The sequence below is a fragment of the Myotis brandtii genome, unplaced genomic scaffold, assembly GCF_000412655.1.
Source record: "Myotis brandtii unplaced genomic scaffold, ASM41265v1 scaffold157, whole genome shotgun sequence".
Taxonomy (NCBI): domain Eukaryota; kingdom Metazoa; phylum Chordata; class Mammalia; order Chiroptera; family Vespertilionidae; genus Myotis; species Myotis brandtii.
Genome location: NW_005355708.1, coordinates 5,795,989 through 5,806,944, shown reverse-complemented (window position 1 = coordinate 5,806,944; position 10,956 = coordinate 5,795,989). Strand labels below are relative to the sequence as shown.

The 10,956-nt window shown below is 53.5% G+C and overlaps 1 protein-coding gene across 1 annotated transcript in view; it reads right to left on the bottom strand.

Annotated features, from left to right (window-relative positions):
- LOC106725364 (vegetative cell wall protein gp1-like) overlaps positions 1-2,105 on the bottom strand; it is a 10,336-nt gene extending 8,231 nt beyond the window's left edge. The window contains exon 1 of the mRNA XM_014536225.1: positions 2,036-2,105. Within this exon, the coding sequence (XP_014391711.1) occupies positions 2,036-2,105 (70 nt within the window). The remainder of the gene's footprint in view (positions 1-2,035) is intronic.
- Between the last annotated feature and the right edge of the window lie 8,851 nt (positions 2,106-10,956).

Below are 10,956 nucleotides of genomic sequence, written 5' to 3'. Positions count from 1 at the left end.
CGGGAAGGGCAGACCTAGGCTGCCAGCCTGGCCGGCCGCACTATTCATAGCTCTGGGGCTGGCGTGGTTCGCATACTTGGCGTTTCTCTCGTCTGGCTGGCCCGAAGCTGTCGCCCCTTCGCGCTCCTCCCTACCTCCTTTTCTCTCCCCTTTCCTCCTCTCCCTCTGCCTACCCCCTGCCTTCATCCTCTCTGCCCATCTTCTTGAAATCTAGAGTCCGCAGGGGGAAACTGAGGCCGTGAGAAGGGGCGTGCCTCTGGGCCGGGCCTGCAGGGAGAAGCTGGTAGTAAGGAGGCTGCAATGCGGCGGCCCAGAAGCTGGGCTCTGTCCGCAGACCGGCCGACCGGGTGCCTGGGCTTGAGTCGGAGCTGCCACTGGTGTGGGGCCCTGGCAAGCTCCGACGCTCCGGGAAGCTTCTCAGAAGCAGCCAAGCTGAGACCTGGAGGACAGGGATCCTTAAGGGAAGACGAGGGAGGGGAGAGACAAGGGTTATATTCCAGAGAGAGGGGCTGTGGATGTGGCGGGCCAGCCCTGAGTGGACAAGGACTTGGCCAGCTGCGGTGAGGGGACCGAGGACACTGCAAAGGGCATTGAAGCAGCTTCTCCCCCCCCCCCGCATCCTTATTCCAGCACCCCCACTTTCCGGATCTGGTTCCCACTGAGGAAGGGGTAGGATGCAAAAAAAAAAAAAAAAATAGACAAAGATCTGAAGCAGCCCCAGCACAAGGCAGACACCTCCCAAAGACTCTCTCTGAGAAGCTCATTCATCCCTTCCCATCAGAAATGGTTTGCCCAGCGCTCACCTTGTGCCAGGAGCTGGGGATTGAACAGCCAGCAAAGCAGCCGGTCCCTGCCTTCCAGAACTCACAGTCCTGGGGTGGGGTAGGAAGATGGTCAAAATGACCTCGTAATTATATAGACACCAGCTCAAGGTGCTGTGAGGGGTGCAGAGGGACCAGCCCTGGTTAGGGGCCCAGAGGAGGTGTCTCTGGGGCAGTGACTTTTTTTTTCCTCCTGAGAAACACAGGGTGGGTAGTAGTTAGTTAGGGTGTGTGTTGGTGAGGCAGGGAGGGGGCTGGGGAAGAGAAAACAGCATTCCAGAAACAGCATGTGCAAAGGGCCTGAGGCTGGAAGGGTGCCGGGTCCTCAAAGGAACTGGAAGGAGGCCAGGGGAGCTGGAACACAGAGGAAAGGGGTGTGGTGGGCGTGTGGGAGCCTGGAGGCATGTCCCACGGAGTCTGTGGCCATAGCATTAAAGCAGCCAGTCTGGACTGTCAGGGGAGTGGTGGCGGCGAGGAGCAGAGCGGTGGACATGGTGAAGCGGATGGACCCGGGAGACGGTTGGAAAGCAGAGCTCACTCTGACGGGTGGAATGTAGGGCTGGGGCCATAACACCTCCCCTTTATCAGTTCCCCAAATGCTTTCCCCGCACCTTGTCAGGCCGCTATCCCCAGCTTCGTTTTGTAGCTGAAGAAATAAGAAAACCCGAGTGACCTTGAGGTCACATAGCCGGAAAGGGCCAGGGCCAGGGCCAGTACTGAGGGCAAGTGTGACCCTTTCTCCGTATCAGCCTTCTCGATCCTGGGACAGTGAGTGATCTCTCTCACCAGCTCACCAGCCTCCTAGCTCCAGCCCCTAGTGCTCCTGTGGTTTAGCCCAGCATTTCCTACCTAGCACCAGACTGGAACCCACCTGTTTGCCCCAATGCTGGACTTAGGAATAAGATTTAATATTAAGAATGAGGGCAAGCAGAGGTTGTCTGTTTCAAAGGCAGGAGAGAGAGAGAGAGAGAGAGAGAGAGAGAGAGAGAGAGCGATCCCAAGAGGCTGTTCTGCTCTTAAATGAGGTCATGCATGTGCAGCCTGCCTGGCATATAGTGAGGACTCAACAACTATTAATATGGGGCCAGGCAAACTGGTGAGGGGTAGGATATAGGGCTGAAGGCAATGCCATCTGTCCTCTTCTGACCACAGAGCCCAGCCCAGAAACCATCTTAGCTCCCTTATGGGCAAGAGCCAGGGGAGGTTGTCCTTACAGGGCCACCGTCCCCTCCGCCCTTCCAGCTGCCTCGGGGGCATCATGGACTGGGTGAGGGCGAGGTTCATCTCCTAGGTGGGGTGAAGGGATGACCTGGGCAGGTTGGGCAGGGCCTGGGTGAGGGGGTGGGTGGTTTCAGGGGTGGGGCTGAGAGCCTCTCTTCGCAGGCAGCCCGGGTGCCCTGAGGGAGACTTTCGGAATCTGCCGAGGCCTGCCCTGGGAGGAGATGTGGTCTCAGCTTGACTAGGACTGAGCTCTCCCCTGAAAAACAAAACAAAACAACAGTGGGTGCACCTGTTGTCTCTGCCCAGGTGGTCAGACAACAGGCAGATATTCATAGAGAGAGCCACTCCCAGAGTTCTCCCCCTCCCTCCCCCCATCTCCACTGACATGGGCGTCCAGTGTGGAGTCTCCGAATGGATATGATGATTTTGGAGAAGAGTCATTGTACGCATTCTCCTGCCTCCAGGAATGACTGCCCTTAACTCGATCTAAGAGGCTCTAGCCCAGCGGTTCTCAACCTGTGGGTCGCGACCCCTTTGGGGGTCCAACGACCCTTTCACAGGGGTCGCCTAAGACCATCGGAAAACACATATATAATTACATATTGTTTTTGTGATTAATCACTATGCTTTCATTATGTTCAACTTGTAACAATGAAATTGGGGGTCACCACACACGAGGAACTGTATTAAAGGGTTGCGGCATTAGGAAGGTTGAGAACCACTGCTCTAGCCTCTCTCCAGTGCTCCTTGACCAGAGGGGGAACCTTCCCAAGGTTCCATAGACCCTGCTCCCGGGAGGAGGTGGAGAGGGGTGGTCCTGGGGTGTGGAGGGGCTGAGGGGACTGGAGGATGAACGGTGAGAGGCAGGGTGGAGGGAATGAGGGCGGTAAGTGTGCTAGTGCTGGGCCAGCAGGGGGCTCTGCTGCACATGGGACCTGCCTGCATGTTTGTCTCGGAGTGTGTGCCTAAGAGAGCATGTGGGAACGGGAACTTGCTGTGTGCGCCCTCGTGTGTGTATGTTACGGGTGTTTTGTAGGCTTAGATAGGACGTGTGCGCTGTGCGGGGTCGGCCCTCGGGAGGCAGGAACCTCACACTTAGCCCCGCTTTTGCTAGGAAAATTCTTCCAAGGTCCTGACACCATGGGATATGGCATCCCCAGAGACTGTGCCTCCATCAGGTCAGCCCCTGATAGATGGCAGGTCCTCATCAATGCCAAGGGTGGACCGTATCAAAGTTCAGACTCCCTGGCAGCCCCAGAGCTCCCCCTGTGCAGGGGGTACTAGGGCCCCCAAAGATGACAATCAGGGGTCTGAGAAGGAACAACGGAGAGGAGAGGGGTGAGAAGGAAAGGTCCTCAGGCAGGAGGTTCCCAGCTGTCCCGGACAATCTCTGGGTCGGGCTTGCTTCTGGGCCCCAATGGGAGATTGTTCACTTGTTCCATCTCCTTTCAACAGGAGGTTTTTTTTCCATTTGAATTCTGATCTTGCCATTTTTTTTTATTGTGGTAAAATATACATAACATAAAATATACCTTTTTTTATTGTTGTTGTTAATCCTCACCCGAGGAGATATATACATATATAACATATATATATATATATTCCCCCCCCCATTGATTTTTAGAGAGAATGGAAGGGAGAGAGGGGAGAGGAGAGAGGGAGAGAGAGAGAGAGAGAAATATCACTGTGTGAGAGAGAGACACATCGATTGGTTGCCTCCCACAAGCACTCCTGGCCAGGGACTGGGAATTTAATCTTGACCAGGTATGTGCTCTTGACCAGGAATTGAACCTGAGACCCTTTGATGTGCCGGCAGATGCTCTAACCATTTAGCAACACTGCCCAGGGCTAAAATGTACCATTTTTAAGTGGTATTAAGTACATTCACATTGTAGTGCAGCCATCATCACCACCATCCATCTCTAGACATTTTCCATCTCCCCAAACTGAAACTCTATACTCATTAAACAGTAACTTATATTTCCTCTTCCCCCAGCCCTTGGCAGCCGCCATTCTATTTTCTGTCTCTATGAATCCAGGTATCTCATATAAGTAGAATTATACAATATTTGTCCTTTTGTGTCTGGTGCATTTCACTTAGCATAATGTCCTCAAGGTTCATCCATGTTGTCACATATGTCAGAATTTCCTTCCTTTTTAAGACTGAATAAAATTCCATTGTATGTATATACCACATTTTTTAATTTTTAATTTAAGTTTCTCCCATCACCATTTATTCCTCATGCCCTCTTCCACCTCCACTCACTCCCCCCGCCGCCCCTGCGCAATCACCGCACAGTTGTTCGTGTCAATGAATTCTTTCTCTTTTTTTTCCTTTTTGCTCAATCCCTCCATCCTTGAACACTCTCCCTCACACCCCCAGCCCACCCCCCCAACTGCCTGACAGCTGTCAGCCTTCGCTCTGTCTACGAGTCTGTATTTTACATGTTAGCTCACTTTGTTCATTAGATTCCACATATGAGTGAAATCATTTGGTGCTTGTCTTTCTCTGACTGGCTCATTTCACTTAGCATAATGTTCTCCAGGTCCATCCATGCTGTTGCAAAGGGTAAAATTTCCCTCTTTTTTACAGCTGATTAGTATTCCGTTGTGTAAATGTACCATAGCTGTTTTAGCCACTCATCGACTGATGGATGCTGGGGCAGACCACATTTTGTTTATCCATTCATCTACTGATTGACATTTGGGTTGTTTCCACCCTTTGGCTTCTGAGTAATGCTGCCTTGAACATGAGTGTGCACATATCTGTTTGAGTCCCAGCTTTCTTATCTTTTGGGTACAGAGGCAAAAGTGGAATTGCTATGTTTAATTTTTTGAGGAACCACCGTACTGTTTTCCATAGCAACAGCAACCATTTGGCATTCCCACCAGTAATGCATAAGGGTTCCAATTTCTCCACATTCTCACCATGAACAAATAACTATTGAGAGCCTACCATGTACAAAGCACTCTAGTAATACAAACCTATATCTGAAAGTTCAGTAGCTCCTGTCCTTACGAAGCTCTCAGTCTCATGGGGAGACTCAGGTCATGCCCTTGAGCTGTCTCCAATCTGAGGAGAAAGACGCAGGTGGTGACCTCTGGGAGACCCTAGATCAGTGGTTCTCAACCTTCCTATCGCGCGACCCTTTAATACAGTTCCTCATGTTGTGGTGACCCCCAACCATAAAGTTATTTTCGTTGCTACTTTATAACTGTAATTTTGCTACTGTTATGAATCGTCATGTAAATATCTGATATGCAGGATGTATTTTCATTGTTACAAATTGAACATAATTAAAGCATAGCGATTAATCACAAAAACAATATGTAATTATATATGTGTTTTCCGATGGTCTTAGGCGACCCCTGTGAAAGGGTCGTTCGATCCCCAAAGGGGTCGCGACCCACAGGTTGAGAACCGCTGCCCTAGATGGATATGAGGCAAAACAAACAAACAAAAAACCCCAATGATGCTGTAGGGAGCTCCCAATCTGAGGGAGGAGGCAGAGGCCCTTCTTTCGGGGGAGTCCCAGACAGACCCAGAGACCAGAATGGACACATGGAGGGCATGCATCGAGACAGCCAGGGGCTGCTGAGTGGAGAAAATCAGGGGGTTGGACAGGGCTTGTGGTGGGCCCTGGCCCACACTGGCCTGCAGTTGCCTAGGCAATGGCCCTGCTGTTTACTTTGTGGCTGGCTCTAGACTCACCCTTTTCCGCAAGTGCTCATTTCCCACCATGAGGAAAGATGCTCATCTGTAGTCCTCCCTCCCGGAGGAGGAAGTTGGCTCTCTTGCTGGGAAAGGCCCTGCCAGCCTGGCACTTCTGCCAGGTTCCTCGCCTGCTAAGAGCAGGCCCCGTCCTGGGGTCTCACGTCGCCCACCTCTTCCCCACTCCCAAAGGACCTCCAAGACCAGGCTCTGGGCCTGCCCAAGTTCTGCTAGGGAAGGGGGGCTCCTGAAGATTCCTCTCAGCTTGGGGAGAAGTGGGGCATGTAGGAGCCTGTGGGGGGCTGGCTGGGGGAGGTGGCAGTGATGCCCACGTGAGTGGTTCACCTGGCTCTGTGCAGATCGCCCTAAGGGTCTGCATGTGTCACCGTGTCTTTGTGTACATGTGGCTGAGTTGTCTGTCTCAATGTGAGTGTGGCTGGGTGTGTGAGAGTGTAAATATCCAAAAGACAATCAAAACAGCTTGCATTGACCTTGAGGGCATTATGCTAAGTGAAATAAGTCAGGCAGAGAAAGACAGGTACTGTATGATCTCACGTAGATGTGGAATCCTAATAAAAAACACCCCAAACCAAAAACTCCACCAAGCTCACAGAGGACGGATTGGTGGTTGCCAGAGCCTGGGAAGGGGAGTTGGGGGGCTAAGGGGGTGAAGGGGGATATTGAGGGAGTTGGCCAAATGGGTGAAGGAAGTCAAAATGTACAAACATCCAGTTCTAAAATAAGTCATGGGGATGTACTGTTCAGCATGGCAACTATAGTTACTAATACAGTATTGCATATTTGAAATTGCTAAGAGAATAGATCTTAAAAATTCTTATCATAACAACAAAACATTCTGTAACTATAGATGATGACAGGCGTTAACCAGACTCATTGTGGTGATCATTTCACAATGCATACACATTTTGAATTATTATGTTGTACATCTGAAACTAATATAATGGTGAATGTTAATTGTATCACCAGAAAAGATTTTTTTTTAAAAAAAGGAAAACAACAACAACAACAACAAAAATCTTGCATTTGTTGAATCCCTACTATGTGCCCAGGGCCTGTGTGTGCTAAGGACTTTCTTTAATTTACTTAAAGAAAGTAAATTAACATTTAATTTACTTAATTCCTATTTTATTGGTGAGAAACAGAAGCTCAAAGAGATTAAGTAACTCTGGGGAGGTCGGTCTCACAGCCAGAAAGAGATAGAGACAGGACTCAGAGCCCATGTGCTCAGCCCTGGGCCACGCTGACACTGAAGAACTAGGTGATTCTGATCCTTGGTCCCTCCTTGAGATGAAATTGCAATTGCTTCCTCCCCACCCCTCACCCCCCACCCCCGCAAGCCTTCCTTGGCTCTGGCCCAGTTTGAGCGTGGGAGAGGAGTGTCCCAACTACCCCAACTCAGGGCAAGCTTGGTCCTGGAGGGGGAAAGCATGAGTCTGGAGAGACTCTTTGAACTACACCCTGTCCATGGGACCATACCAAGTGCTCCCAGTGACTAGGGGTTATCTGCACATTGAGAGTGCTGGGGAGATGCAGGCTTGCTGGGCCGGCTCATCAGCTTGGCCTGCTGGGGCATGTCAGGATTGTACACAACTGGTGCTGGGAACCAGGCATCTGAATGGGGCAAAAGGGTGGAGGAGGACCGAGGGGGCAGCTGCCCTTGAGCAAGGGGACTGGGTCAGGGGTTGGAGGCCCAGGCGTGGGCGGGCAAGATGCCGTGGGTATCACATTGCCTGCATGCCTGGGATGGCCGGAACCTGGCGGCGGATTCGCTCTGTCTGGGTGTGAGGCTGTGGGGTGGTTACAGACCTGTTTTTGGTGGTATGTGATGGGCATACGTATGGGAAGTTTCTGAAGTGCCAGATCATTCTCTTGGGGTGGGGGGTACTGTTTATCTCCTGATTTGGGGCCTACATTCTGGGAGGGAAACCAGAAGGAAAAGCAGGCGAATTGACCCCCAGTCCCTCTCTCTCACTTCCTGAACCACTAGCCCTCCCAAGGTATCAGTTTTCCTCCTCATATCCCCTGACCCGTGGGCCCCAGGACCCTCTCTTCTTCCTGCTCCTCCAGCCTAGGCCGCCCTCTGGTTCAAGGGCTGACCTGGGAGGCCCCTGACCACACCCTCAAACAAACTGTCCCCTCTCAGGGCCCCTGATGAGGGCCCCGGGCCCTGTTGATGTGAGAGTCTCCCTTTGTTCTGGATGAAGGCAGCTGGCTCTGGCCTGAATCCGGACCTGGGGGACCCCTAAGGGTTTCATGGGCCGGGGTGCTAACAGAAGTCTAAGGGTCCAGAAGACAAGGTCTGCACTCCTCTTATTCTCCAGGGCGCCCCAGGCTCTGGCACCACACCTGGCCCACAGCAGGCACTCAAGACATGGTTGTTAAAGAATAAACAAGAGGGACGTGGAAGCAGGTCTGACTTAGGCTGTAGAACTTGGGGATCTGGTCCCAGCTTAGTAAAAGCGAAGCTTTGAACCAGTCACTTTTCCCCTTTGCACCTCAGTTTCTACATCTGAAAAATGGGTATTAAAATATTCCTGGACATGCAATTCTTAGGATAAGGGTCAAATAAGATATAGCAAAAGTGCTTTGAAGCAGTAAAAGATGGTTATCTCATTTGGAGAGAAGACTAGATGCCCGCCCCAGTACCTGTCCCAACGACCCTCAGGAAGATAAGGTTGAATGGATTTTGCAAGCTGGTCAAACTAGAGGATGATGGGAGGGACTGCTCGGCTGGGCTATTGCTGATGTGGGGGGAGGAAGCTGGGGAGGGTGTGGGGAAGGAGGACTCACACTCGGCAGGAAGGCTCGGAATAGAATCTCAGCTACGCCTGGTATTTCCCAGTCCTGGGCCCCCTCCCCCACCGCCCTCTGGGGCCCACCCCACATTCCTTTCCCAGAGGAAATGGGGGAGGGGGCCGAAAGGCTCCCCAGGGCTGGAGGATCATTTATCCAAACTCTGTACAACCTTGGAGGCCCTACTGTGTACATCCCCCTCCTGAGGTCCCTGAAGGGGCAGCTGGGGTTAAGGGGGAGGAGTGCGGGTTTGTGTTGGCCCAGGCTGCTCCCGCCTTTGCCGGGCCTTGCTGTCTCTGCCCAGTTAGAGGGCAGGAAATGGACATCATCGATGTCTCATCATTTCCCAGATGTCTACAGCCCTGGACACAGAACCCTAAGTCCGGGGCTTGATCCGTACACAGAGCAGCACCTGTTGGCTCTGAAAGGTTCCCTGGGGCATGAGTGGGGAGAGTCACTCCATTTCCTCAGAACCAGGTGGACTTGCAGCACAAGGAAAGGAAGTTAGGTGTCTGGAAGGACTTCGGGCTGCTTGCTGGGACACCAGGCCAGACCGAGCGAGGACATTCCCGTGGCCATGGCCCTCTGCGTGGGGCCACAGAGTCTGACGCGGCTGACGGCATCTTGGTGCTTCCGGCTGGTCTCTGAGGGCCTGGCCTTTGGGGGATGTGACAGGGAGGCTCAGGGTGGGGGTGCTGATGGAGATGTCATGAGTTCTGCTCCCTTGACTGAGGTCCTTTCCCGCCCGGCCCTCAGCCCTCCTGACTCAGCGGCCGGTGGCAGCCTCACTCTTCCCGTCTGGCTTCCGCCAGGGTGGGGGTGGGGGTCCAGCTCCTGCACAGGGGACCCAGCAAGCAGCAAACAGGAAACAGGAGAACAAAACCGCTCCCGGCCCCCACATGCCTCGCTCTCGCCCTTCTTCCTCCCTCCCTTCTCCCTCCCTCACTCCTGCTCACCCCCATGGCCCTCTATTTCTCCTCCCTCTGCCCCCGGGACCCCTCTCCTCTCTGTGCCTCTCCATGTCACTCCCCTGCCTCCCACAGGATCCACCTTCAGAGCTGTCCTTCCTCGGATGGGATGAGGAGCCAACTCTTCTGCCCGGTCCTCCCTTTGGGTGGCTGCCACAGGGGCCCAATACTAGAGTCTTCCTCCCCATACTCCTAGATGGGGAGCAGGGTTGGACTGGGGCTGCCTCCTCCCCTGCCCCCAACCTCCCTTCTCTGACTGCTGGCTAGAATTTGGGAGTAAGATCCAACATTGGAGTGAGGGGCTTGGGGCTTGGAGTCCCGGTGCTTCCATAGCAACCTGGGTGCTCTTGGGCCTCAGTTTCCTTCTCTGGAAATGGGGTCACAGCGGGACCCCAGGCCACGGTGAGGGGCTGTGGTGAGAAGCGCACTGTGTGTGAACAGTCACGTGGGATAGAAATGGAGGTAGCGATTACATACCGACCAGCCAAGGCCTCTGCCAGCCCCACCCGGGAAGGGGGAGGAGGGCAGGGTCTGCCATCAACATGGGCTTCCTGTCTGACTCATGTGCTGGGGATGGGGTGGGGGCCAGCTCGGAGCCCGTTGTCAGCCTGGTGGTGGCCCCTCTAGGCAGAGTGAAAGGGAAGGGGGTCCTGGGGAAGAGGGGCAGTCACACTTTCCCCAGGGGTGGTGGGGACCCCACCTGCAGCCTTAGGGTGTATCCTGGTGTGGGGTGTGATGAGAGCGAGCGCTGCTCCCTGTGCCGGGCAGGGTGTGTGCCCATGTGTGCAGCGTGCGCCTGTATGGAGTGGGTGTGCTGGGTGGTATGTGCATGGCATCTGTCTGCTTTTGTGGGGTTGTGGGTATCTCTGTGGGGCATATGCGGGATGGTTTTGGGGGGGGGGTGTCACAGTGGGTAAGCTTGCAAATGTCTCTCTGTGGGGTGTGTGGACCATATATGTATGGGAGGGTGTCCAAAGTGTGTGTGCACACAGAACGGAGCCCATACACAATGTGTATGTGAGGGGAGTAGTGTGTTGATGTGTGTGTTTCTGTGGGCTATGTGGACAGTGGGAGAGTGAGTGAGCAGTTGTGTGTGTGTGTGTGTGTGTGTGTGTGTGTGTGTGTGTGTGTTTGGGAGGGTGTGGAGTATGGATGTGTGTATGTAGTGCAGGTCTCTATGGGTGGGTAGGGTGTGTGCTCATGTGTGCATGCATGTGAGGGGCATGTGTACACCTGTGACTGTGTAGGAAGCTGGGTGCCTGAGTGCAGGCTGGGTACAGGGAGCTTTGTGGGGGGCGGGTGCACGGGTGTGTGCTGAGTGCTTGTACGGCGTGTGCAGTGAGTGGCTGCGGGGGCGCTGTGTGTGGGTGTGTGGGTGTGTGAGTGTGGGCTGGGGCACCGAGGACGGGCCGCCCCGGAG